This window comes from Chroicocephalus ridibundus, chromosome 8 (assembly GCF_963924245.1).
Source record: "Chroicocephalus ridibundus chromosome 8, bChrRid1.1, whole genome shotgun sequence".
Classification (NCBI taxonomy): domain Eukaryota; kingdom Metazoa; phylum Chordata; class Aves; order Charadriiformes; family Laridae; genus Chroicocephalus; species Chroicocephalus ridibundus.
Window position 1 is genome coordinate 34,272,412 of NC_086291.1, and position 27,781 is coordinate 34,300,192.

The window sequence follows — 27,781 nt, forward strand, 5'->3', positions numbered from 1 at the left end:
ACATCCCTTGCTCCATATAACAAAGCCAACTTATTGGGACACAACCAAGAAATGAGTCTAGATGCTTCCAGACGCAGGGCCACGGGATGCACTTTCAAAAGCAAAAAATACTTGCTCTCTGAATATCACGTCAAACTAAATGCATTCTTATTTTGTATCACTTTGGGACACTCTTCTTAAACACATCTTTCCCTACCAACAAAGCTCTCGCAAACAACCTGTGCGTTTGACCCCATTCTTGGAAATGCATAACTGGAATAAATACCATTGATAACTATTAGTGAAGAAATAACCACGAAACGTCAGGAGCAAGACACTCTAAACACTCAGCCCACCACATGTTGGAACAAGAGAGAGACAGAGAGGAGGGGAAGAGAGAGAGAGACTTAGAACAATCCATCAATGTTGCTTTATTAAAATCTTTATTCACACAATGTTGCTTTATGCGGAATTTGACCCCGGGGGATACAAGGAGAAAGTCATGATTGCATTCTGTTTTCTTATTAGCAACCTCCATTTGTGCAGCTGCTCCCAGGGGCAATCCTCTGACAGCTCCAAGAGGGGTGTCTGTTCCAAGCATCTTACTCCAGCTGCCACAGCAAATAAATTACCTTCTTAATAAATTAGTATTTTTTCAGTTGAAGTTTGTTTGGCAAGACACGCTCCAGTTCATTAGCTTCTGGAAGAGGAGCCGACTTCAGTGTCTCCTCCAGCCCAACTGCTGACTTAGGAAGGAGGAGATAAATAGCAGATGGCTGATGATGCTCTCTTCTTAATTAGTTCTTGATTTCTGTGCTTCAAGCGCTCTGGTATTACTAAAATCCACAACCCAACCATTTTGTAACATCTGGAGCCAGCAGATTACAGTGTGCACAGTGAACAAGGATCAGAAGGTGTCATGAAAACCTCACTGACGGCGCACAGCGCCTGCCTCACAAATGACATTATTTTTCAGAGATTCAAGCAGACCCTCTTCGCATGTGGATGCTGCTTCTTATTTCCTTTGCAACGGTTACAACTGATTCGAAAATTTCTCAGGGTTCTGTATTCGAGCAAGACAACGATCACTGCCAAAATGTCAGAGATTGTCAAAAGGCCCAAATCAGATCTTCCTGATTTGGGGTAAGAGAGGAAATTATTCTTCTTTCCTGCTGCAGAACACCAAGTGGCTGTGGTGTTTACAGTGACCAGAAGCATTATGACAAAAAAAAGAAGAAAAAAAGCAACCATTTCTTGCTTCCTCCTACTGATGATGCCAGACTTCATGCCCTTTATTTATGGGTGAACTAATAGAGTGCTTTAAATCTTTGACATTCGTACTGGGGGAAAACCTATCCCCCCAGGTTCCATCTGACAGCAAAAGCTTCAGTTTAGAGCCCCATGAACAAACAATACGTAAGCCCCGAAAACTAATTTGATTTCATAAAGACAGAATGACTTTTTTTGGAATCCATTATTAAATCAAATGTAGATGATCAAGAGTGATCATACAGAAATCAAACCATCAAATTTTGGTAGATCCTTACCAAAACATTAAGTGCTCATGACTAAGCTCAAAGAGAATAACATGCTTTTAAAAATGCTACGAGCCACCACCGTGTGCTTCACCGTCTCCTCTTTGTGTACATCATCCTCAATTTCTGGGGAAACAGTTTATGCCAAAATGCCTCAGTATGAATCTATTCCGCTTCAGAATAAATGCATTCACTGACCACCTAGCTGTTGCCCGCAGTACTTCCCAACGCTGTCTCGCTCCACCACCGAAATCTGCCTGCCAGCCAGGCGACAGGGCCCAGGGCAACCCCTGCATGGCTCCTGCCCAGCTCTCCGCCCCAAGGGAACCCCCGCAAGGCACAATCCACACCACTGGGTTAAACTCACCGCAGGATCATGGCTTTTAAAGGATGTGTTATATTACCATGTACAGCAATAAACAGGCACTAGCTTAACACCAGTGTCCTAAAAGCTGGCTGTGCATTACAGTCCTGACCAGTAACATCAATAAGTAACTCAACATCCCATCCTGCCTGTGGGGCGGGATGTGGCCAAGCCTAGCAAAGATGTAGAAGAACATAATTTTCAATTTTGGGTAAACAGTTGCATTCTACTTTCAAGATACTCTGCTCAGGCAACGACAAAAAGACTTCAACAAAATAAAACTGCAATTTTAAAAATAAACTCCCTCAATAAGACCTCTCTGATCGGGTACGGCAGCAGGCGCAAGAAGACGAAACAGCTCTCTATCTGCACTACTGCAGAACTAGAAAGATTTTGACGGACAAATCAAGGGAAAGGTCTTAAACCGACAGTTTGCTGCTCTTGCTCACGAGTCCAATAATACATAATCACTTTGGGAAGCGGGCTCTTTCCTTACTTCTAAAGACCATACCATCAGAGCTGAAAATCAATACAAGACTGTTAAATTTGGAAAAGCAACGATGAAACTGGTTCCCTTCTGGAGACGCAGATTCAGACCTACCGCAAGTGTGACAAGTTTTATGGCCGCACGCTCATCCGCAGCGCAGGCTGACGCAGTGCTGAAGGATGACAGCACTAGCACAGGACGAGTGCTACAAGTTTGCCCCGAAAAGCTGACTTACACCAACTCTCCCCTATCTATGGCAAAACCATCAGGAGCGAGGACCCCAGGATGACCACCCTAGTCAGAACATCACAGTGGGGGTTGCAGGAAGCAGCCGGGGAAGGCAGAAAACTTACTGGAAGTGCTCACAGCTCGGCCACAAGCCAGGCCAGGTAGATGGTGGGGACTGAAAAACCACTGGTGTCCACAAAACAGCAGCACTGAGCTGTGATTACAACATCGAGCAGCAGGAAGCACATCTCTGTACGAGATGAAGAAGATGGAAGACCACAGCTCAGGGTTCCCTCCACTCTTCAGGGCCTTGCCTTTGGCCGTAGGTTACTGTGGAAGTCCAGCAATACACCGCTCTCTCCCCAGTGCAACATGCCCAGATGCCCCACGTGAAACAGGGCATGGAGTAAGCAGCATGACCTCGCTTAACCGAACCTGCTTACAAGGACAGATTCTGTCCTCCTCCTCAGCTACAATACAATGAAAATTTGGTTAATACGGACACAGGACTACAAGGGCATTTTCTCTACTCAGACCTTGCCATATTCCTTATAAATGGAAAACAGTGACAGGACACGTGGGAACTTACTTTAACCCCTTAATTACCAAGTGCTGTCTAACCACCCTGTCCTCCCCTAAATCTCCAACCCTGTGGATAAATCTTTGACAGGACTTCAGCCAAAACACTGAAGCATTATCACATATGAGGCAGATCCCTTTCCCAGCCTTTTATTGAGGAAAAGACAACTGAGCAGCAGAGGTCCCCTCTCCCACCCCTAATGGCATTCAGAAGAACATCCCACCCCCGGGGGGTGGCACAACTCTTCGGTCTAATAATTATTTTATTCACCACTTCCTCTTTCTCTAAAGAAGCAGCAAAATGCCTAACCAGCTCACAGCTGATTATGTACAACCCTGAATCAGACAAAAGCATATGTGGGGAAGAGAAGGCGAGGGGATCATACTGTTCGTCTCCATTTGTCCCCTCTAGATTCAGTCCACAAATTAGTGTCTGTATTCCACACGCTTCCACCAACACCAAGAGCCATTTTCATCCAGTGCGATGTCCACTGCCGGCAATGGACACACCACAACGGCCAAGATGCCATTACGGGTACTGAGCCGTCCGAGGCTCTAACTTCCCACCTCTCACTGCTGTCAACCCAAGGTAAAAGCCAGCGTCACCTCTGTTTCCCTGGCTCGGAAGCTTTCCTGTTCATTTCAGTCCATCTTGGCCGTGGCCTTTCCGAACTGATTGTGCTGTTTTTCTATCGCTTTTTTGTTTGCTTGTTTTTAAAAAAAAAGGAGTTTCATCTGTGTTCCACTACAATTACAAATGAGACAGAGTCATCCTGTCTTCCACCAGCACGACATCTGGCCCAAACTGGTCTGTGCACTGCTTCACTGTAGCCAGAATGCTGAGAAGCCGCTGGTCTAGGGCATCCAGATGAGGGTCAGAAAGCACTGGTGAGATGGGGTCATGCGACATAGCAGTTTTTAAGGCAGACTTCAGTACTCCATTCTTCAGGTAATTAAGTCTGTTCCAGGTAGAAACCCGGATGCTGCAAAAGAAAGAAACAAACACATCATCATACCACCGTCTAGCTCAAGTTCCATCAGCAATACCAAAGACAACCTCTTGAGGGAAACCTGTTACATCAACAACGGAGTCTTATTACAAAAGTGGTTTTGGGACAGGAGGGTCCAGGTATAACTGCATTATATGCAGTATCTAAGTGAAACTTGAAAACTGAAGGTGAAGAAGAAAGAATCTAATGTGATGTAACTCTTATGTTACACAGGAACACTTCCAACTACTAGCAAGGAAGCTCTTCAGTCCTGAGGCCTCCTGGACACAACTTGCAAAGGAAAGAAAAGGGAAGAAAATTAACAGTCTGGCTGTTAATTCAAACACACAATTCATGTCACCTGAGGAAGAGCGTCACTGACCAACAATTAATAACAACGGACAAAAATCAGTTGACTGAACTGCCAAGGAAGTGACCACAGCAGTGACTTTTCTGCTTCACTGGACACTGAACTTGTTCACGTCAGCCCATCTGAAAACCATCTTGTTCTGTAAAGTGTCTTGGGATTCTCCCCCAAATTTTCGTGGTTTTGCACCACTGGTCTAAACTCTTTGGTTTTTGATGGCCTCTAAAGAAATCAGCAATATAAGAAAGTGTTGTAACAAACCTATAGTTAGAACAATTACACATATGAATTCTTACATGGCATTCGCCTGGCATCAGGAAGAAAGGACATCAGAAAAGCAGGAAACTGCAAAGTCTCTTACACAGATGAACTTTTCCTATGGTTGCATTTCGGAGAATCTAGATGAGAAAGACTCCAAAAGATCCTCATAAAGCAGGAAATTAAATATGCATTTAAAATTAATGTAGGAAAACTAAAGAATTTGAAAATCACTTAGTTTAACTGTTCTCCATATGGATTCTAAAAGAATCTTGCAGAATGTAGGCCAGGTGTACCGCAGCATGGATAGAGCCTTGCTTAGTGCAGGCAGGGGGTGAGAGCTCAGGCTTTCCCCAGAGTTCCCAGGTTTCACAGAGTTCCTGAGGAATCCAGGAGACAAAACCTTCCAAACACCTTCCAAGGCTCAAGGAACTATCAACTAAACGCTTAATTTGAAAGGCTTAAAGGAGTTGATGCTATCTTGAAGTGACAGAGGCAGCAAACGGATGTACCAGTATTTTTCTTCCTGTAACATTTCTCTATTTGTTAATGAGAAGTACCAATGGCCTGGTGAGAGAGCAGCCACCGAAATAAGAAATCAACAAGTCACGGCCTCCAAAAATAAAATGAACGAAAAGGCAGTTCACAAGGCCAAAGCAGAAACAAAATCCTGCAAAAACCCTACAAACTTCACTTTGAAAGGAGCACCCTGAGCAGCACTGCGGTCTTGTTTAGAGAGAACATTTGGAAATGAAGGTAGTTAACTTGCCAAACACGTTGAGTCTTTGCTTCTGTCAGGCAGAACTCAAACTGTGATGTGAACTTTTATTCGTCAGGAGCTGGATGCAGACAGCTGCAGATGCAAAGTACCTGTCACGCTGACTAAGGATTGATTTGAAACAGTGACCTGGAGGCGAGACTACTTCCTACAGCCTACCGTCTGATTTACTACCTTAATGAAAATGTACTTCTCAGCTTCTTGAGCAGTGACAATACATCAAACAAACATAGTACCTCAAAAAAGCAAAGCACTATGTCCGTGAGTGAACATTTTCAGGTTACCAGAAGGCTTAAAACTTTAAAATTATATTGCAAACCTAAGGACAGCAATTGCGTACGTAAAGTGAATAGCATCCCTGCATTTCACTTACATGCAGCACTGATAAAGAGGAGCTAAGATACTTCTTTCATCCAGGGCAGGGTTTCCAAAGCTGAAAAGCAAAATCAAAACCAAGTGAACCAGTTGAACTCCTAACGTTGTGCTCACCATCAATAATTTTGTAAAGAATTCAAAAAAATCAATACTAGGCAATTTCATGCTCCAACAGCTCAAATCATTTAAATTAAAATAGAAACAGGTTGTGACCAATTACAGCTATAACTCTCCACAGCATCAGCTAATGTACCAGATAAAGGGAAGCAACACCTTTAGCATACCTAGTTCTTTATCAGGCGAAGGCACCTTAGAAAGAAACTTCAGAGGAGTTTAGAACTTAAGCTCATCTTGTGAAGCCAGGGAAAGGAATAATTGGTATTCTGGACAGAGAGAGCGAGAGCTCTGCCTGTCTGACACAGCTGGACAGGCAATGAACAAAATAGCAGCCACATGCTGTTTTAGATGGCCAACTTAGACCAACAGCTCAACAAACAAGGTGATCAACTTTAGCATTCCATAATCACACTTTCTAAGGAAGGCCTGACAAAAGGATTTCATAGTATTTCAAACACATGCTTTTTTTTTTTTTTTTTTCAAAATAGTTACACCCCCCTCGTAATACTGTTTTCAAAAAAGCACTTTTCTCTTATTAAAGATAACTTAGTCTAGGAATTTGGCATTATTTTGCTCCCATAATTCTGTTGCTAGTAGCTTTAAAACTGGAATAAGCTCCCCAGGGAAGTGGTCATGGGTCTGGATGATGCCCTTAGTCATATGGTTTATTTTTAGATAGCCCTGTGAGGAGCACAGAGTTGGACTCAATGATCCTTATGGGTCCCTTCCACCTTGAGATATTCTAAGATTCTATGAAAAAACTCTCCCCCTAGTCCTGATCTCAAAGGAGCTGAAAGAACTTTACTTAAACTTTCAAGAAAACAATTTACTTCTGGGCCTGCAAACCCCACCAGAAATGTTTTCATAACATTATAAGCATGTACTATAATAAAAGGTCTGACGTGACCTTCAACTATCATATTCAATTCCAGTGACTAATACATTTATTTCCTCCTAACACATTGCCAGAGCATTATAGAAAAACATTTTTTGCCAAATTCACCTAAAGCAGTCTGCAAGCAGCAATAATTAAGCAGTCCCAAGGTGGAACACATCCTTCTGACATAACTGAAGGAGTGTTACTGAACAGGCTGATGCATAAAGACAAAATACTCAACTGGACTACTGCAGACAAATTAGAAATGAAGGAAGGAAGGAAGGAATCCTCTATGCAAAAGGCAAATGGGGAAAGAAATGGTAACTCCAAGCCTTCCAAGGATCTGTCTAGATCAGAGGTCTCAAGGTCTGTGTACACATGGCGTAAGTGGTTATGCAGAGCCACTGCAGTGCAGAGCCTGGCACAGGAACTGCCAGAGTGAACCACCAGAAGCCAGTCCATCCACAGAAGGGGAAACTCACTGTTGCTGCAGATGGTAGTGCCCATTGGAAAAAAAACCTAGGGAGTCTCTGGACTAAATCATGAGAAAGAGGAATAAGTTATCTTTGTTTTCAGGAAAAATTAAGCAAATTGTTATGATTTAAACAAGCCTGTATCTGCAATAGGATTTTTAACTTAAACTATACCAGCCAACGTACAAAAACTATAGCACAGACAGAACAACTCACATCTTAAACACATATCCTTAAGAGTAAAGTTCAGCCTCAAGAAGGACTTCTCATCAGTTCCTCTCAGTTACCACATGCTTCATTTTTGTTTCAATAATAATGCCCATGCTCAGGACATCATCATATTTTGCTCTCAGTATCAGTTCTATCTCCATTTTAAACCTTTAACCTTTTAAAGCCAGAGCAGACAGATCCAGAAAGCAGGGAATGCCAAATTATTCAGAGACACATTTTGAAAAGATTTACTATGTCACTCACTAATAGTCCCTGGTAAATAATAAGTTTTTAATCTTCCATTAATTAAAACCATAAAAGGGAGGGGCTTTTCTGGGAATAGAAGGAGAGACACAAGCAAACTTTTGAAAGTTGCTTGGGGAAAAAAGGTCATACTGTGCTAATTTGGGTGTTTCTGTAGTTTGAGTAAGACTTTGCCCAAAGCAGTTGATATTATCTAGAGCACAGAGTAAGCGTCACACCCTAATACTTGATGAGTAATTTCTGATAAGAAGGAAAGCTTTTGATTTTTAGCACAAAAGGTATTAATGAAAAGATTAGTGAAAGCAAGAAAAAACAGAGAGATACAGAGCAGATAAACGCGTGCCTTTGTGCTCACCACTGCCTGCTCACCAGGATTTCCCTTACCCTCACCTTTTGGCATTATCCAGGAGGATGAGCATACTGGCTCCTTCATCATCCTGGAAACTCTCATAGTGGTGCCGGTCAGCATTCCCAATCAAATAGTCAAAGATGGCAGTGTCAATGATATCAAGGAGACGAGGGCCTGAGTCATACGGTGAAGTCTTCTTCACGGCATCACAATAGCTTTCATCATACTCCCACCTGGGGGCCATCAAGAGAAGCCAAATGAAATTTTCAAGGAATGCACACCAACGGTATTTATAGCTGCACTTATAAGTGCCTAAAGAAAAGGTGAGCGCAGCAGTTAAGGCTATACAAAGAAGAAAGAGCCAGACAAAAGTGTTTTATTAAAAGATTAAAACCTGTATTAACACCCTAGCACATGGAGCAAGCTATAGCTTCAGTGCAAGGTTACGCACCATCTTCCTACAGAAAACAAGTTCAGAGTTTGCCTCCTCACTGCTCACAATTCAGGAGTGGTTGGGCTGCCTCACAGCAAGATTACCATCATGATTCGCCTCCCTTAACTTCCTAACTAAGGAAGCTCTAACTAATTTCAAGTACTGTGTCTATTCCTATTGCCTTGACCCGCTTCCATCAGTCTTGCCTTCCAGCGACCCTCTTCATTTTTTCTTTCTAATGCAAATAACCTCATCATGGTTACTAATGACCTCCTCTGTCCTGAGGAGAAAGGCCTCATATGTTTTCATTCTCCTTCACTCACAGTTGTCTCCTTCCTCCCTGCTTTCCTTTCAAAGTCTCTCATCTTCTCCACTGGCAAGATTTCAAGCTTCCCTTTTCTCTCCTCTCCTTCTACATAAAACCTAGCCGTGTACTTGCAGTCTTATAACAGGGATGTCACGTCTCAATTCTCCAAAGCTAGGATTTTAAATTTTCTCATTTTCTTCTTTAGAGTTTTCAAAGCTATTCAACCCCACCACCAAACAGCCAAATCTCTGGTGTATATATATACCTTCCATCTGTCAACCTAAATAACAGGTACATCTACAACATCTTCCATGTAAGGACTGAAACAATCATTCACAAAATAGCAGTTAAGTTGGAAATGCCTTAAACCATCTGTGAATTGGAAACAGAAATGGAGGAAACACAAACTGGAGAGACTCGTTGACATGCTCAAATTGCAGAGAGTCATCAAAGCAGGGAAAAGATCAGAATTTAACTACTAGAACTGCCACATACCCCACCTCATCTTCTAGATGCCTGGAGCCTAAACTCCCAATCATCCACCTTTCCTCCAGTTATCCAGATCAGAGTGGTCAAAAATTTATCTTCTCAGTATTTTTGTTGACACGTCTCACACACTCCTCAAATGCTGTCTCTAGTTCCCTCTTTCTTTTGCAGAAAGGTCCAACCCACATTCCAACTTAAAGCACAAACCATGAGGCAAAAGTCTCAGAACCTACTCCTCCTTGTACTGGATACATTTATTTTATGCTACATCCTTCCCTCCCTCAAGTGTTCCTCTGTCCTCTCATTTTAGTTTAGATCAGTACTTAATCTCCTTGCGACGGTTTTTCAGATATACTATGCTCTCTCCTGTCATTTTCCATTCAGTTTTTCAAGACAGACCTTTCTCCGACATTTATTTCTGACCATTTATATTGTATTAGCATAGAACTTTGAAGGTCATGATTTTATCTATTACACGTCCATTAAAAATTATGTACACTAATGTGACTATATGAATTATGTTCAAAAGGTCAACTCAGGACAGAGCAGAAGCAGCTAAATCTGAAAAAAACCAAAAAAATCTACAGTTACTTTTCCATAACTACCAGACAAAGAAAAAGGAGAGCATGACATCTAGAACGTTTAATTCTCCTGATGCTCTCCAAGTGAAAAGTGCAACATGACAAGGTGCAAAACAACAGAACCATGCGATCCCATCTGAACAAGGCAAGTTGCAAGTAAGTTTAAAATACAGCAAATATCAAATCAGCATGGGTATCCTGTGTAAGCAGGCAATTTATGATGAAAAACAGTCTCTCAAAAAAAGAAACACCTCCAAGAAATTCAGTCAACTCATTACTGCAATTTACAAAGTACTAAATACAGGTGATTTTGACCCGTTGAAAAGGAGATAACATCTGCTGCTCAAAAATCAAACTGTACATTTAATACTCTAAAACACTTCAATTAAGCCTTTGGATGAGATTCTTTCTGAACAATCACGTCATTGGAAATCAATGGATATTTTAGATCAAGGACTAAAAAAAAAATCTCTTTCCATTCACTTGTTGAGGACAGACTTGGACAAATTTACTAAACTCAAAGCCATCTGCTCTGGTCATGGCAAAAACATTTCTAACCCAAATACTCAGACATGTTACATCTATTGTACAAGATTGCGAGATCCCATGTTTGTCCTTCTCTGAAAGCATTCTTTATCTGCCGACCATGGTCATCAAATACTGACGCTATTCGAAACAAAGAAGAACTTTTTCAGTGCCTTCCTACTTAAGCTAAACGAGCTCCACAGCTCTTGAAACAAACTACAAGGACCATGAAACCAGGTATGGCAGAAATAACACAGTGCTACCATATTTTAGTGGGCCCCAGAGAGACACAGTGTCAAAAAAGGTCTAGTGGCACAAGAGAAGAGCCTTGGTTTGCCCAGGGCCAAGATTTTCAGAGGTTGGAGTGATTGCATGGTGGAGTTCTGTTCTAGGCAAAAAGTAGAAGAGCAGCACTTCTTATTGTGGAAAACAATGAAGATTTCTTTCTTGCTCATTTTAATTTAAATTTCATCCTAGGCTTCCAGTGCAGTATCAAGAAAGCTGTTGGCAAAACATTAGGTTTTGAGAACACTTGCTCCTAAATTAGCCACTGTATTGCAAGGGTAGTTCTAGTACAAATTATCATGTATAAAGAATAAGCCTATCGTGTTCTCATACCTGGCAAGTTTGCCTTCACGGTAAGTCCTACCCCATGGGTGTCGATGCTTCTGAAGAGGCCAGACATCTGGTAGCCACAGAGTCACTGACCCCTCCATGATGTCCCCGTCTGCACAAGCTGGTTCTGTTTCCCGACAATAGTAGCACTTCCCATAGAAGCAAGTGTTATTACCTTAAAAAAATAAAAATAAAGAGGTATCAAAAGAGTAGAACTTAATCCAAGGGATGTCAACTGAAATTGAGAAGCATATTGTTGCAGCAGAGTGTTCCCTGCAATAGGATTTCACTGAACTTGACCTCATGCTTCCTATCTCTGAGAGGGAAAGGCTCAAAAGAGCATCTACACAGAAAACTATTCATTCAAAGCAACATTAAAGACTAATATTCAAAGGAGAGAGTAATTATATTTTCTAACGCTTGTATCACACTAGAGAGTTAATACAACATCACACTATCAAAAAGTTTTTGTAATCCCTTCCTAGTCATTACAACCTTGACTTTGCAACCTTAGCACAGCTTGTTTTTTTAAATTTCACACTTCATGTGTCAGATTTTCCACTTTTTTTGAAAAACTTGACCAAAAAGATACAAGTGAAAGAAGACTAAGCAGAACTCAAACGGATTTGGAGCCCTGCGACATCTCAGTTACTTGAGCTGACTCAGCAGGGGAAACATAAACAAGGTGTCATTCTGATACAACCTAGGAACGTGGATCTGTGAAAAGATTCATGAGTGTCTTCTGACAGGGGAGGAACAATGAAATCCTGCAGTCTTTAGTGCATTAAGGCCTATGTAGCCCGTAGCATAAAGTAATGTACATAGCCTAGATTAACATTTTTAGCTTAACTTTTTCTATTTCACCCTTCTAACCTGTCTTTGCTTAACTCTTGCCAAGTCAATTCCAGTTCCGTACTCACAGATGTTCTTCCAAGATATTTTTCAACTATGTCTCACTTCCTTCTGATTCCACTTATTCCCTGTCCTTTACATTCAGCATCCTCCCCAAACCAGGCTCAGCTCACTGAAAGACACATTTTTCACTTTCCATCCTTATACCATGGCCCCAAGTCCCACATCACAATTCCTTAGCCAGCCAGCACTCCTTCGCAGTCTTCCATCCAGACCTGGCTCTTGTGCTCCTAGTGTCCCAGTCAGACAACTTGAGGACATCAGATGGATGATCATTTACAGCATAACAGCTTGCAGCAGACCAGACCTCTTATTTGCATGGGAAGCCCTGCAAGTCTCTCTTCCTATCCTGCAGCAGATCTAGCAACAGACAGAATTCTTTGAGATTCTAGCTGCAACTCTAGCAAATCTGCACTGAGTCTGTATGAAGTATCGCTTCTTCAAAACCTCAGAAACTTGGTCAAATTTGGGCAGACAAGAGATCACAGTCCTCTTCCCAGATCCACCCATTTCTTTGGTTCGTGCTCCACAGAACCGGTGGTTCCAAGGAATCTGAGGAAAGGCAATGAAAATTTCTGGAGGCATACTTTTCAAGCCAGCATTTCTGCTAGAAAACTGTTTAGTTATCTTGGCTGAAATTAGAAAAAGTAAAGTCTGCCTGAAGCAATCTGAATGCAAAAAGAGTTTGGCAAGGCAGAGCTACTCTCATCTTAAAGTTAAACCTTGTAACTGAAAGTGTTAGGCAAACTTAGTAGGTGAGACTACCAACAGTGTCTGTAATAGAAATATACACAGGCGCACGTATTTATCAGCTGTAATGAACAATCATCTCTAGAGTCTTCTTATTTAAGAAAAAAAAAAAAGATGAATAATTGGATATTTTATGAAAAGCCTGAAGGATTTGAGGCTGCAGCATTAAGTCATTTCTTGGTGCTTAATGGCCACCTGGTAGGAGTTCACATTAATAATTCCCATGAAGTGCCCTTCACCACATTGTTACTGTAAACAACATACGGAAGTTCTGACACATTTAGTTATGAATGTTCAGCAGACTCTGATGGAGCACAAACAACACCTAACACCAACCGACGCATCGGTTCTATAAATCATCCCAAATCACCACTGTGTTCACGTTAAATAAAATCTGATTTTTTTCCTTTCAGGTCTAATCATAGAATTTTCTAACCACTTCTGACAGAGAGAAAATTCTTACTCAAAAAAATCCCATCTGTAACATCAGCAGGCGGGAACACAGGAAAGTTAGAGAGAGAAAAAGTACTTGGAGAAAATAAAGTCCTCCTCCCCCGCCAAATGGGGTTATACAAGCGTTACGATCTCTCTTGGCACAGAAAGAGACTTACCAGCTTCCTGTGTCATAGTTAACTGTTCCATAACTGTGTCAGATTACCATGGCCAGATTCCCATTGAATGTTTTTCTTTACTGGACTGCACAATCCATGAAATCCACTTACCCACTGTCATGAAGGTACCCAGAAGCTGCTCTGTGGCAACTGGTTTGATCTCTGTGCGTAGATTCACAAACCTGCCAACCACAAGTGGAGCTCGTCGGAAACCCAGAATTCTGATTTGGGGTGAAAAAACACGACATGAGAATTTGCAACACAGGCAGCAGCTCCAAATTAAAACAAAACAAACACACAGTCTCTGTGCTATTGTCTGAAATTGAGATGACTGAGACCAAAGAATAAAGTTGGAACCCTGCAGCGACCTCCTCTCTTCTGCAAGGCAAAGTAAAGAAACTAATTTTTCTTAAGTGCCTGGATGTTAAACTTGCTTTCTAGGCCATTAGTGACACTTCTTTATTAGAGCATTTGCAGCAGAGGAACACAGGATGCACCATGCTCCAACTCTCAGAAATAAGACCTCATAGCAAAAATATCCATCATCTGTCTTGCATACAGGCTGAAGCGGGAACCATATGGCCTCTGGGCTGGTCACCTGGAAAGATCATTTATTATCTGTGGGAATTACTATCTATTAAAATGTTATGTTTAAGTCCAATTCAATTATACTTGAAAGTAAACAACCTAGGAGTTATTTTGCTTGGCAAGAGGGGCTAGAAAGGAAGAACAAAACTAAATGTCTGAGGTGTCCAGAAAAAAAGAGAGGTGGGAAGAAGAATCATAAAACTCGCAGTCACAAGATCCAGGTTCCACTCTCATGTCTCCCACAGTCTTTGCTCTGTGACCACAAGTGATTTGTGTATTTGTAATATAATTTTAACAGTGCTTAAAGGAGAAGCACAAACATCAGCACAATGTCAGCCCCAACTCTCTCATCGTACTTTTGACAGTCCTTGCATCTCAGAAAAAGAGTGAAAAGGTACTGTTCCTTCGGCAAAAGGGACAATCTATATTCCACAGAGATCCTGGGAGAGTCACTCTAACAGCTGCAAAGTATTTTTTTAAAATATTTAATGAGTAAATCCCCTTCCTTAAGTATAAAATACCTCTAAGAAAGGGCAACACAAAATGTCTGCCTGAACAAATCACGTATGCATAAAACCAAAATTCATAGCCAATACAGAGAGTTACGTACAGCTTGAGAAAAAGCCGGTGCTCCGAGTAAATAAGCACAGAGCTTAGATCTGGAAAACCTGTACCTGTATTTTCAGACCCGCAGCTGGAAGGCCACTATCCTGCATAGCACTGCCTCCCCATAAGTGGTAAACATATAATATGATTCAGATCCTTCTTCAAACAATACCATCCTCAGAGAAAATATGTAACCGTCACCGTTCAAAACAAAGGTACGCACTAAAGTTACGTGGGCAGGTAGCTTCTGCTAGGTATTCTTGAAGAATATAGAGGTGCATATGCACAGAGAGAGGGGAAAGGCAAAAGAAACAAGCACAAACCCACAACCAAATAGACAGCAAGGAGGAGCTAAGAAAGGGGGGGTTTGGACACTAGAAAGAAGCTTTGAATTGTTGCTTTACAATATTTGATCACTGCTTTTTCAGGGAAACTGAAGTCTTTATCTTTCTCGAAAGCACAAATGGACAACAAATCTGGCTACATCATCTTTCTTTGGTCTTAAAATACCCTGATTTTGGCCCTCCATCTAAAGACTGCAACCGCAGCAATGGGCATCACACAACTTGTTATCACCAAACTTTCCTAGAATTACTGATTTCCATTGCCTGTGCAACGAGTTCCACAGATGAATTAGCACTAACAAACATAGCTTTTACCACCTACGAATTCAGTCACAGTGATGAACCTCTTATTTATGTACTGAGAAACCTCAGTTTAAGTTCAACCATTCTATTCTTTATTGTATTTGTCCCTCCTTACTCCCCTTCCCAACATTTTAAGTCTCTTCATGTCAGAATTTTTCACATCTTTAATTATCTTCAGAAATCTTCTCCAAAGTTCCAAAATAGTTCTCTTATAACGAGGAAACCAAGACTGTGCTCATTTATTCTAGATGAAACTGCACCTCTAACTTTTATAACTATTGACACTCAGTGTTTGGTATTTTCTGTCCAATTCTTTGTATATCCTGTAATTTCGCTTTTCTTCTGGTAATTGCACCTCCAGCTCAGGTCCACAAAACCACCTGGATACCCCTGAATACAATTAATATATGAATAGCTGCTTTTCCTCTAGGATGCACTGATTCATATTTAGGCTAGACCAAATTGTTAGTCTAGACATTAGACTCAACTTTTTAGCACACTGGACTTTAACTTAACATTCACATTCAGCATTTCAGACTCTTCCACAGGATTTAGCTAAGCCCTTTCTTCCCTATAACGTGAAATATCAGTTGTTTCAGTGCTCATTCTCCCTTTCAGATTTCTCAAACAAATCTTAAATGTTAGAACCTTGCACAGATCTTTGAAATGAAGTTTCACACAAAGCTAATAATTTTCATTTTTTACTTCAACGTGATACATTGGCAGGTTTAGAAATAGCTCGCATCTGAGGTGTCTTCTTCAAGGGACCCCTTTTCCCCAACTCTGAAAAAGTGTTTACCAGAGAAAATAAAACCAGGTAACCCAATAATTCCATACCTATCCAAGTGAAAGGCTGCCACTTCTGCGTTGTGCCTGTCATAGCCAGCATATGGTTCTCCTTCCACTACATAATCCCTGGCATATCTGTAATTGAAATAAGTCAAATAAAGTGATTTATGCAGGATTCGCATCAACTCTGCTGTTCAGACTAACGAGCGCCATAACAGTGCTATGTTAAACAGACTCTGGGTCACTTTCAAAATAATTGCCAATGGGAGAGAGAAAAATTATTGATGAGATTAAATAGCATACAGACTGTCGACGTAGTAAATAAGAAGGAAAGGTCAGTAATGTGCAGTGGTCTCAAGAGCTTGGGAAGCGGTGCCCATTCAAACTAATGAGTTTTCATTCAACCGTATGCCAAATCACATCTAAGAACAAAGAGCACAGACCCAGCTACAGAACAGGGGACTATTTATACTGGAAAGCAGCAACTCCACAAACGATTTTGGGGTTAGAATGGATTGTGGATTAACATGAAAATACAATCTGATATTGTGGAAGAAATGCCAAACACAATCTTTAGTAACTAGAAGATCAGCAAGCATGAATCTGAGGACAATACTGGATACAAAAAGGCCCTTTATTCTGATGAAGAAAAGACATAATGAACAGCAAGAAATAGAAATTAGATACTCATTACAACAACAATGGTATATTTTGGTGAAACGGTGGGCTTTTTTTCTTTTTTTTTCTTTTTTAATAGATGTTACTTAAATAGTCAAGGCAAACACAAACTTCCAAGATTCATGACATTTGAATCAAGTCTAGATAGCACTTAAGACGCATGCTTCAGATTACCATAAAATACCACAATCAGGCTGAATTTCAAGTAATTTTGAAATGAGACAGCTAACCCTCAGAACTTGTCCTCAACCTCAGGTCTTTTGTATGGACTTACAGCAGGCTTTTGAAAACATGGTCACATTTTGAAAGCTATATATAAACTTTTATACTTTTAGATATATATATAATAAAACTTATTGGAAAAAACCCCCAACTTCTTGCTTCCACGCACAGTAGGCAGCTAGTCCTTTCTGGAGCAAAGGTGGCAAATCAAGAGAATTCATTCTTCTTCGCCAACCACTAAGTCTTCTCACAACGGTTTTTAGTAGTAACTTTCACATACCTTTCAGGACAAAAGCTAGTTAAGGAGACTATCTTGCAATGACAGAACAAGACTCTACCTACAAGCCTAGCTATTCAGCAGTCACAAACAGAACATGAGTCTACCAGTATGGCTAGGGCCATACTGTCTACCACTCCTATAAACTGTCTAGCGTTCCTATAAACATTCCCAGCTGCATGTGTCCTTGATGGAGCATAGTCACTGTGTTCACCTGCACAGACATTCCATTATGGGAAAGTAATTTAATGCTTGGGGAAACGCTTTACAGCACTTGCTTATACAGAAAGCACTATAGAAATGCCATGTCTTGTTACGGCATTTATTGGACAAGCAGCCTGTCGTACCATCAAGATTTCTGCGTGAAGGGGTCACACTGTTTAACCACAGCTCAGCCCCTCAGCGAAGCTCTAGCCAGACTAGTAATTGACCATACGGAAACAGGCCTGCGAATTCCAGGAGTGCAGGACAGATTTTTTTTCCTCATTCTCTAATAATTCATCAACGCTACAGAAAAACTTCATGCTTGCTCAACCCGATAGCCTTTGCAGAGAGATGTACTCATTCTGTGATGACAACACTTTACATTCGCAACATAAAACACACCTGCCTTACTTTTTTTCACATTTTTCTTTCTTCTCCTTTTCCCTGAAGGCAAACAGTTCAAAAAGCTTCCCAGACGTACACAAGCCTCTTCATAAACGTTCAATCATGTCAAATTTCCCTGTGGATCACCCTAAATGGAGGCCATACCAAGGAAGTATCACTACTTGCCTATTCTTACATTGCTCCTCCAGTATTCACTATTGGCAGACAGGAAACTCAGGGGCTTCCACTCTGACCTACCAAGCCATTTTACAGTCTTCATGCAGCTACACCAGACACCCAGATCTACTTTTACGACCACTGTCAACTTTCACCTTCCCTGTTCTTGAACTGGATCCACTCATGGCAGTTTGACGTGACCCTTACTCAGAAAGGGTAAGCAGACTTCTCTCCACACTGCCAGAACCTGCACTTCCACAATCAGGAGGGTAGTGCTTAGAAACAGCAGGTTTAACCAACATTCCCTCAGGGCTGAACACAGTGATTATTCTTTTAACCTAAAGACAGGCTGTTTGAGCATCAGAGCTATACAGCCTGAGAGACGTTGGCACGGCAACCTGACGTTATTAGAGGACCAGCAAGGCTCTATACCGTTTGCCTCACAAATAACAGAATGGCCTTTCCATTTATGGATAAATGTGTAATTCAAACACTAATGCAACAACATGGAGATAAAAAAATATATAAAGCAGTTATTAATTCAGTCATTGAAGGCAACGTTTACCTCTTGGGTTTGAAGACAACCTTCTGTCCTCCTTCAAGTATTAGCAAAGCTTTCAGTTGGGTCCCTTTGTATCCCACATCAGCTTTTATGATTTTCTTTGTTGTCATGGCGTGCATAACAGCCCCTAGCTCTGGTGTCTCCTCAGGATACACCTCCCGGGGCACCACCCACTGGGCTGCAATTTCCCAAGGGGACTGCAACGTATGGTCAAGCCGGGGGTCCAGTTCTACGTGGAGGCTTGCCATCATACGGTGAAAGGCGCGCTGGTCCTCCCGGTTGGCAGCTGAGGTGTCCAGGTTGTCAATGAGGAAAACTTTTGTGAAAATGAAGATGACAAGGAGGATGGCCAACAGCACAACTCGCTGCTTTAGCTTCATGGTGACCTTCAACCCTTCTCCCCTGACCCTTTCTTCCAAGCGTTACAGGAAGTCTATTGGAGATCAGGGCAAGGAAGGGGATGTTAGTTAATGAATTTCATTCATAACTTGCATTGTGAAAGAGGTATCACCACTAAAGCATCTTCTGGTACCCCTAAAAAGAAACAAAACACAAACTTACAAAACTGCATTCCTGCAGATCTCAAAATCAAGTTTATTCTTGGAACATAAGTCTGCAGTTATGTACGCTTGTATCCTAAAGCCCAAACATTTCTAGTAAAATACATGGGGTTTGCTGTCTTCCTGTAGCCTTTCGGTGATCTGCACAAAAAGGGAAATCAGCTGATAGCATCTCTTCATAGCTGAAATTGTGACAGCTGCAACTACCATGGGCAAGACTTTTGCAGAGAACTGTAGTTTAAGTTGATGGCTCCAGTTTCACAAACACTTTTCCATTAGTAAGAGAACCCATGACCTCTGGTTTCCTGAAGATTTGTCCCTCAAGAGAAAGCTCCCAGGTAAATTTTCTGACATCTGACAACTGGTGAGAACAGCTGCACAGCCCAGTTTCCTGAAGGTACAAGACATAAGGACAGAACAGACTTAATCTGTTTATCGCCTCTCATTTGCTGCCACTATAATTTACACCTTTTTTTTCCATTCTTAAAAAAAGAAAAAAAGAAAAAGAGAAGGGGGATATATTTACTCCGTTGCGGTTAACTATGTATCTTCTGCAGTCAACTGTAAAACCAATAACCACAAAGAATACACAAAGTATCTGCAATCTCAACACTACAGTAAAAAGAAAAAAACAACAAACCAACACTAATACTGCCTCTTCTCAGAAACCTCACCTACAACACAGTTAAAGCCACATCTGTGTTTGCATATTTACAATGGGCTGCAAGACGTGTCTCACCCCTCAACAAGCCTTTGCCAGTACAGTGTCAGCATGTAAGGACCACATAACACACAATTAATCAACTGTATTTCAATTATGAGGACAGACATTATCTTCATAATATTAGTTGAACGTAGTCAAAAATCAAATGGAAATGGATACTAAGGCACACCTCTCAGGAATGCTGAGAGCCAACAGAGAGTTCTCTCTGCACAAGCTATGCTAACTATGAGAACCACAAACGGCACCCTGAGCTGTGGTAGGACTAATATAGAAAAGCCTTCTCATGCGATTTAACAATAAGCGTATAAGCCAGTCATTATTAATCATGTCACTGGAAAAACAAGCTGCACTGGCTAAGTTAATTTACCGTCAGCAACCAAAGGACAGCCGAACTAGGACTTGCTGGCCAAACACAGATCACAGCCATCTTCAGCATCTGTGTGGACATCGCGCCCTGCCTGCAGAGGTCACAGGGGGTACAACGGTTCTGAGGGGCTTAAGCATATTGTTGAGGTACACCTCCAACAAAGATTAAGACAGTGGCAAAGACAGTAAGGTGCAACCTTTGAGCAAGTCATCAGTGCAGAATCGGGTTTGGCACAGTATATAACAGTACTAGTATAAAAAGCACATGCAAGCCCAAGCACCTTAAGTAAATTTACATTAAGTCTATAGCAAACCTTCCCTACCTCCCAGCTACGTGGCTCTCCCACATTCCCAGGCATCAGTGTTAGCACTCATACAATGCAAGGTAGTGCAAGGATCCAGGCAGCCAACCCACCCAAACATTAACCACCTTCTTCGGTTTGCGCACGAGCCACCTACTATCGTTAGTTTCTGAGCCAACGCACAGTTTACCACCTGACCACAAAACACCACTACAGGTGCAAGTGAGAGAGACAAGGAGGGTGGCACAGCTGTTCCAAGAGTGGGAGATGACCCAGCAAGTGTCTACAAAGCCTACCTATCTACAGAGGGGCACCTGAAGTTACTCAAGTCAGCCCCGTCACCTAAAGAATGGCCCTGCCCTCCACGTACCTCCCACCTTGCAATGAACTCCATGAAAGATCTGATCCGTCTTAAAGCTTGAGCATCTTAATTTATTCATTTTTAGCTTCAGTCCTCCTTCACCCAAACCTGGTTTCCAACGTAGTTTCACAAGCATCTGAGGAGAGCACGCCACAAGGCCAAGAACAAGTGTTTCTCCTGGCAGCAGCACTACTGAATTTAAGTGCAAGTAAAACTACAGCCCAGGCCTGCTCAACAAAGGATAAACAGCTGAACCGTTGAGGAACAGTCAGAAAGAGCCCACCAACAGGGACAAGGAAATTCACTAACAAACTTTTAGACCTTCCTATTTTCAAAATCACTTTTTTCAGCACAGCGACCAAGCTGAGCACCACTCAAACTTACAGGCAACATGCTCTGACAATGCAGAAGCATGCCTTTTAGCCCACCTTACCATCTGAACTTTTTTTGCTATCATTGTCCCACCTCAGGTAACAGCTTCAGTTTGGCCCTTCCCATTTTGCCTCTTGTAAGAGGCAAATTTACTTCCTATAAAACCCATCCGCTGAAGCAAGAAAGAAAGTGAAAGTCTCCTAACGGCACTGAGTTAAAAATGAAACGTGAACAAGTGGTTTAATGTGAAATAGCAATCACTTACAGCAACATAAAAACGCCATGAAGGGTAGAGGGTAGGATGAAAGAAGGCCACCAAGTCTCAGGGATCCTTCAAACCAGTAGTATTGTCCCCTATTAACTATGCAATACTGATTTTAATCTACTGGAAAATAGGTGCTTGTGCAACAAATCACATGTTTATATGGAAATTAAAACATATTATCATCTCAGTTCTGTTTAGGCAGCCTGTATTTCTCCAAACAGCACGTCAGTGTGCATATTACGCACTGCCAAGCATGAGGGTGAGAAGCGCAGACAAGGAAGATGCACCTGACCTGAGAGCCTCAATTCTTGCAAATACACAATCAGTCACTCAGAGAGCGAGCCCTAAATAATATTATTTTTAAATCTAAGAAAGCAAGCAAAGCAGATCAGGTTATCACTGTCCCCTCTCATTGTAATTTCATAATTCCACTTCTTTAAAACTAATAATTCTAACTAATGTTTAACATTGCTGTTATCAAGATCTGCTTTCATTCATTTTTAAAATCCATTAGAATTTGTAAGAAGTTACACAGAAGAACACAGCTCATTTCAGAACAGTTACTCCTCATTATGAGATATGTATACATAGAATCACAGAACGGTTCGGGTTGGAAGGGACCTTAAAGATCACCTAGTCCCACCCCCCTGCCCTGGGCAGGGACACCTCCCACCAGACCAGGCTGCTCAAAGCCCCATCCAGCCTGGCCCTGAACACCTCCAGGGATGGGGCAGCCACAGCTTCTCTGGGCAACCTGTTCCAGTGCCTCGCCACCCTCACAGGAAAGAATTTCTTCCTGATATCCAATCTAAATCTACCCTCTCTCAGTTTGAAACCGTTATCCCTCGTCCTATCACTACACTACCTGATAAAGAGTCCCTCCCCAGCTTTCCTGTAGGCCCCCTTTAGATCTGGAGCTCAAGCTGGGCACACACTTTCCTAGACTGATTTTCGTGAATGCTGAATATCTCTAGGGGTATTCTTTTAGGGGGAGAGAGGGAAGACTATAACTAGAGCCACCACTTAAATTAAAGGTCACTCACTTAGTTTATCTTTTGTGCCTGCTTTGAAACTAATTTTGGCTGAAAATCTCCGACGATGTTGACAGAATTTAAAAAAAAAAATAATTTAAATATTTGCTATAAGAAGTTTCAGTAATTCCATTAAGTGACCACCCGATCCTCACCAAACATGTCTCAAGTTATACAATTACTCCCCAGTTTTGCTCTCTGTAGCTTTAAGCAGGTGAGTCTGCTCTGACTTTTTACTGGCATCTGCCGAAATGAGTCATCAGCTGCTTTTCTCCAACAAACAACAAAACACCCCGGAGGTTGCTATGCAATTGATTTCGCACACTAGCTGCAGAGCCTGCACATTACTCTTTAGGTGCCAACATTATGGTCCTTGCTGTACGAGCCAACAAAAATGAATCCCTTCATGAAGTTTACCACGGAGAAGAAGAACTTAAACTTTCTTGTTTTAAATTGAAGATGGCAAAAGTGACAGCGTTGAGGTGCCATAAGAAAATATTTACAGTTTGGGAAGAAAGTAATTTGAAGAAAAGGACAAGTTTTTGGAAAAGAGGATTATGGAAGCTCAGGAAGCGTGAAGCTGGTCCTGGAATGAGGACAGAGATCGGAAAGGTGGCCACAGAAACAAATGAAATAATAATAAAACCCCAAAATTTGAAAAAGGGAAAAATAGGGTGAGGTGTGAGCAGAACTCTGTGGAACGAAGGGCAAAAGGGTCTAGGACAATGACAAAAGTAAACCCAGGGATAACCTCAGAAGGAGACTCAAAAAGGAAATAGTTCCAGAAACTGGCAGGGGTGGAAGGATCAGTCTTCAAGCTTGACAAAAGGGGCAAAGGGACAGAGTAGCCACTTATTTCTACATAAATCCTGGGAATACGGGATGCACTAAATGATAGCAGATGTTCTCTGAACCAGAAGGCATCAGAGAAGGAAAAACCCAAATAAAGTTTTCAGAAGTCAAGTACATTTTAGGTCTCCGACCAGAGCTAACGCAATACAGTGACAGAGTAATCCCTGTGTGTCTGCCATCGCAGAACACCACACATTCCCTCCTGCTGTTGGGCAGCAGCCGCTGATCTCTCACTAAGGTCAGGTAACTCTAAAAGTGTTTTGGTTTGGGTTTTTTTTTCCCTTTTCTTTTTTCCCAAGCTTCTGCTTAGCATTATTTCCAGCTACCATTACTAAACAGAAGACATAATCGAAAGGGTTTTGTTGCTTTGCCACCCAAAGTCCATCTCCACATTACATAAGTACAGAAAAACGCACTTCCCTCTCCACCATTTTACCACACTCCTGATCAACCTGGAAAAGAAAATAGTCAAAAAAACCCCAACCATACCAGCTTTTTAATAGAGCAGTCAACTGGCAGGTTTGCATAAGAAACGCTTCTTAGTTTTCACTACCTCTTTGGGCTATTTCCTGATCAATTTTGCCTCTCGTTACAACCAGGTCTGCATTCTCAGCAAGCAGCAAGTCTTCCAAGTCAATAGCCAAATAACAGCATCTTCTAAATACTGTGGTGGGATCCCTGTGCACACAACTGCCTCAACTAAAGCAGGCCCACTGGCATTAAATACCAACATCACACGACTTCACTCCCAGTTCAAAAAGCAGCACGAAACTTGCCCATTACAAAAAGCAGCAAAACCAGAGCTACCATAAGCAGCCTACAAAGTTAGCCGAGCACCACATGCCAGAAAATGATTTTTATTGGAGTCGTAAGATCAATGCCACGCCATGTATCATAACCTTATTTTTATATCGTAAATCTAGAAAGCTACTATCTCAAAAATGCTGGTGTACGATTTACAAGGATTTTGTTATGCTCCAAATGACAAATAAGGTTTGAGGGCAGGCAAAGGTTTAGCTTGTTAGCACAAGTACACAGAAAATCATAGCTCAAACAGATGCCAATCTGAAATAAATATGGTTAAGTATGCTCCAATTCCTGTTTAAATGCAGGTTTTCTCTTCCTAAATACACTGTGCCTTTTGGGATCTCCTATCAAAGGGTCTTTAAAAGTGCTCCAGTGAATCCTGGAAAACGCCTTGAAGAAACAGTGTATACAGTAGCGACATTTTCCTCTTCCCAAAACGTACTTCAGTCTCACCAGATCAATCTTTCTTCCTATCCTCCCCTCTCTGGGCAGCTCCTTGGTAGCTTGTGCTTTCCCTCTCTGCGTTAGCCTTGTTATTTCAGTTTTCACAGGCAGGCTCCCACAGACCTTTGCTTAGACTTTTCAGACTCATTCTGTCACTTCTACTCTCTGTATGCTGCCTGGTTTGTGTGTGACTTTAGTAATCCAATGCGTAAGGCTTCACGCTTATTCACTTGTCTGCTATTTATCCATCTCTTATTCTGTTAAAACCCTCGTTATCTACAGGCAAAATCTTTGCGACAATCTATGCTCAAACTTTCCTTTCCACGTGCATAACTGCATCCCTGGTTGAGAGCTACAGTAGAGATAAAACATGAAAGATTACAAGCATTTTAACAATGGTATTATCTACGCCTATAACTGTAAAAGTCAGTAACTGCCTGATATATTCTCACACTTCTGAGAGAAATGAAATAATTTTGTCCATCTTTGTATCTACCCTGCCCCATTATGTTCCTCAGTAACTTTAGAATCCACTACCTACAGTTCTGCCAAATTTATCAGGGGAATACATCCCTGAGCTTTACAAAAACAACTGGCCAGACGGAATACAGAAGGCCCCAAGAAGCCGAGGACAACTTGGTACATATCCACAATCTTTACCAGCAGCTGGCTGGCCACTGGGCAAGCAGGAACACCTGGCTCAGCTGGCTGCACACGTAAGGACGGGGCAGATCGGGACACAGGCAGCAGCTGGGTGCCATCCTGGGGAAAGGGAGGCTATCCAGGGACTGAGGGTGGCAAGAGACAAGCAGGAATTACAACGGGAAGACGTGGCAAACAAGTCGCCAGGAAACCAGGCTTCCTTAATTCTCCTCACAGAACAACTCTCCTTCAAGCACTGTTTCCTATGGAAACAAAGTTTATATAATTGCACTTTTCACCGGTAAGCTTTTGGATCCATTAGCTAATTTCAAATACATCCGAGAGAATGGTAGATGTTTTAAAAACAGAGTTTATGTGTTGGCAGCAGGCGAGCATGGGGGGAAAGGCAGAGGCGTCAGCTCCATCTGGGCAACCAGCGTGTGCACAGCTGGTACATGGAAGGAGCTGGAAACACCGTATGAGAAGGAAGGAACTGAAAGTACTATAAAGTAGACCACTACAGGACATGAGCGGGAGCCAAGGGACCAAAGCAGAGGGTGCTGGGACCTCGTCACAAAAAAACCAAAACCACACCAGTTTCACTACTAAGGGAACATCTCCCCCTTGTCCCCATCCCAGCTACTGAAGTTCCAGCTGACCGTTGTGGGCAGATACGCAACAACAATTACACAAGCTGGAAATGTTTTAGGGAGCCTTGTTCGACTCAGAAGTGAAACCAAAGCAGTGAGAAAATTCTGTAGTCTTCTTTTCCACCTTGATGTTTTTATGTTTATTCAGTTCATACCCAGGATGGGCACCAAAAACTCAACCAGGGTCCGTATGTCCACCTGACATCTAGCAACAATAAGCCTGTCTCTGGTATAAGATAGCACCAATGGATTTCCCCCGCTCCCAAGAAGAGAGGCAGCAGACAACGCACCAGACGAGAAGAGACTTCGGTATCAAAATTGAGCTGCCAACTTTGTTAATGTGCGAGGAAACAAAATCCGCCTCACCCTCCTGAGATTTTGTACTGCAAATGGAGACAAATCTTATTGCAACTAAGTAGGTCAGACTTAAGGACATAAGGGTGCACAGAGTCATTTTCAAATTAAAATAAGACCACAGTATTAATACCCTGTTCTGTAATAAGTACCAGGTGGGATCTATTCACATGGAATTCACTGCCAAGATGAGAATCTACATTTTACAGTTTTCTGTTTGCTCAGACTCTAAAGCATGCACATATATTGTAGGGCCAGGGCCTCAGTGAGCATAAACCAAAACAGCTGCACTGCTTATACACATCTGTATCCAGAAAGGATCTCAAGACAGATGTCCTGTAAAAATGGCTAAAACCGTGGCTTCGACAACTACGGTCAGCATTTCTGCTCAACAATACGCATCTTATTTTTCCCAGCTGGACAATGACCTTAGCCAAGCTGCAAGCGGTACTCTGTGAGCGAGTCCATTGTGCAGAGGGCTACTGACGAGCGTGAGCACATCGTTAGGAAGGCAGCAGGCTTCACAGCTGTGCGGGGCTCTTTTCCCATCTGAAAGCAAGGATCCAGAAGAGGAAGAAAACGTAAGAGCGCAGATAAACATTCACATCTGCGATAGCCGTGTCCGCGAAGTCCTTAACTGGCCACGGATGAAATCGGGAGGTATTTTGGGAACCTGACCTTCCAACATATGGAGACCGTAGAGGTATTTCCCAGCGAGGCAGATCTGTCTCACACCGAACAAGCCCTACGTGCCGGAGGACGCGGCCGGCCGCATCTCGGCGCGCTGCTACCGCCGGCCGCGGAGACCCGCGGCAAGGCAGGCCGGAGCGGGAGCCGGACCCGCGGGAGCCCTCCTCCCCGCCGCCTCCTCCTCCTCCTCCTCCCGCGGGGCAGCTCAGCGGGAGGCCGCCGCTCCCTTCCCCCCCGGCCAGGCCCGGGCCCGGCGGAGCAGCTGCGCACCTGCGCGGGCGCCGCGCGCCCCTGGCCAACGGCCGTAACGGTTCTAACGGCTCCTCCCTCCCTCTCCGCGGGGCTCCCTCAGCCCGCACCCAGCCCCTGCGGCGGCCGCCCGACCCCCGCCGGCGACCCCGGCCCCGCAGGGAGGCGGCGGGCCGTCTCCCCGCCTCCCGCCCCAGGCCGGTGCCCCAGGCAGGACGAGGCGGCAGGGGCGTGCCCGCCCCTCAGGTGCCACCGCCCCGCCGAGCCACGCAGGCAAGCGCGGCAGCGGCCTCCCCCGGCCTCCGCCGCCCCGCGGAGCGCCCCGCGGACCGCACCGCCCCGTCACCCCGCGCCCCTCCGCACTCACCGCGCCCGGCGCCCGCGCTCCATGCCCCCGGCCGGCCCCGCCGCCAGCCCCCGCCAGCTCCCCAACATGGTGCCGCCCGGCAGCCTGCCCCCGCCCCGCCGCCAATGGGCGGCCGCCCCGCCTCCGCCGCTCCACTCGCCGCCCGCCCACCGGCCAATCAAC

The 27,781-nt window shown here is 43.1% G+C and overlaps 1 protein-coding gene across 2 annotated transcripts; it reads right to left on the reverse strand.

Annotated features, from left to right (window-relative positions):
• Nucleotides 1-63: 63 nt before the first annotated feature.
• On the reverse strand, nucleotides 64-27,740 carry FAM20B (FAM20B glycosaminoglycan xylosylkinase). 2 transcript variants are annotated; one of them, XM_063344209.1, is made up of 9 exons: nucleotides 27,620-27,739; nucleotides 26,742-26,862; nucleotides 18,587-19,117; nucleotides 16,128-16,214; nucleotides 13,561-13,670; nucleotides 11,180-11,351; nucleotides 8,271-8,462; nucleotides 5,938-5,997; nucleotides 64-4,155 (listed from the first exon to the last, which is right to left on the reverse strand). In XM_063344209.1, exons 3-9 carry the CDS (start codon nucleotides 18,961-18,963, stop codon nucleotides 3,924-3,926), a joined length of 1,230 nt encoding a protein of 409 aa, XP_063200279.1. In that variant the 5' UTR covers nucleotides 18,964-19,117; nucleotides 26,742-26,862; nucleotides 27,620-27,739; the 3' UTR covers nucleotides 64-3,923. The 2 variants fall into 2 exon arrangements, with proteins under 2 accessions (XP_063200279.1, XP_063200280.1); XM_063344210.1 differs by lacking the exon at nucleotides 26,742-26,862 and having other exon boundaries at nucleotides 27,620-27,740.
• Between the last annotated feature and the right edge of the window lie 41 nt (nucleotides 27,741-27,781).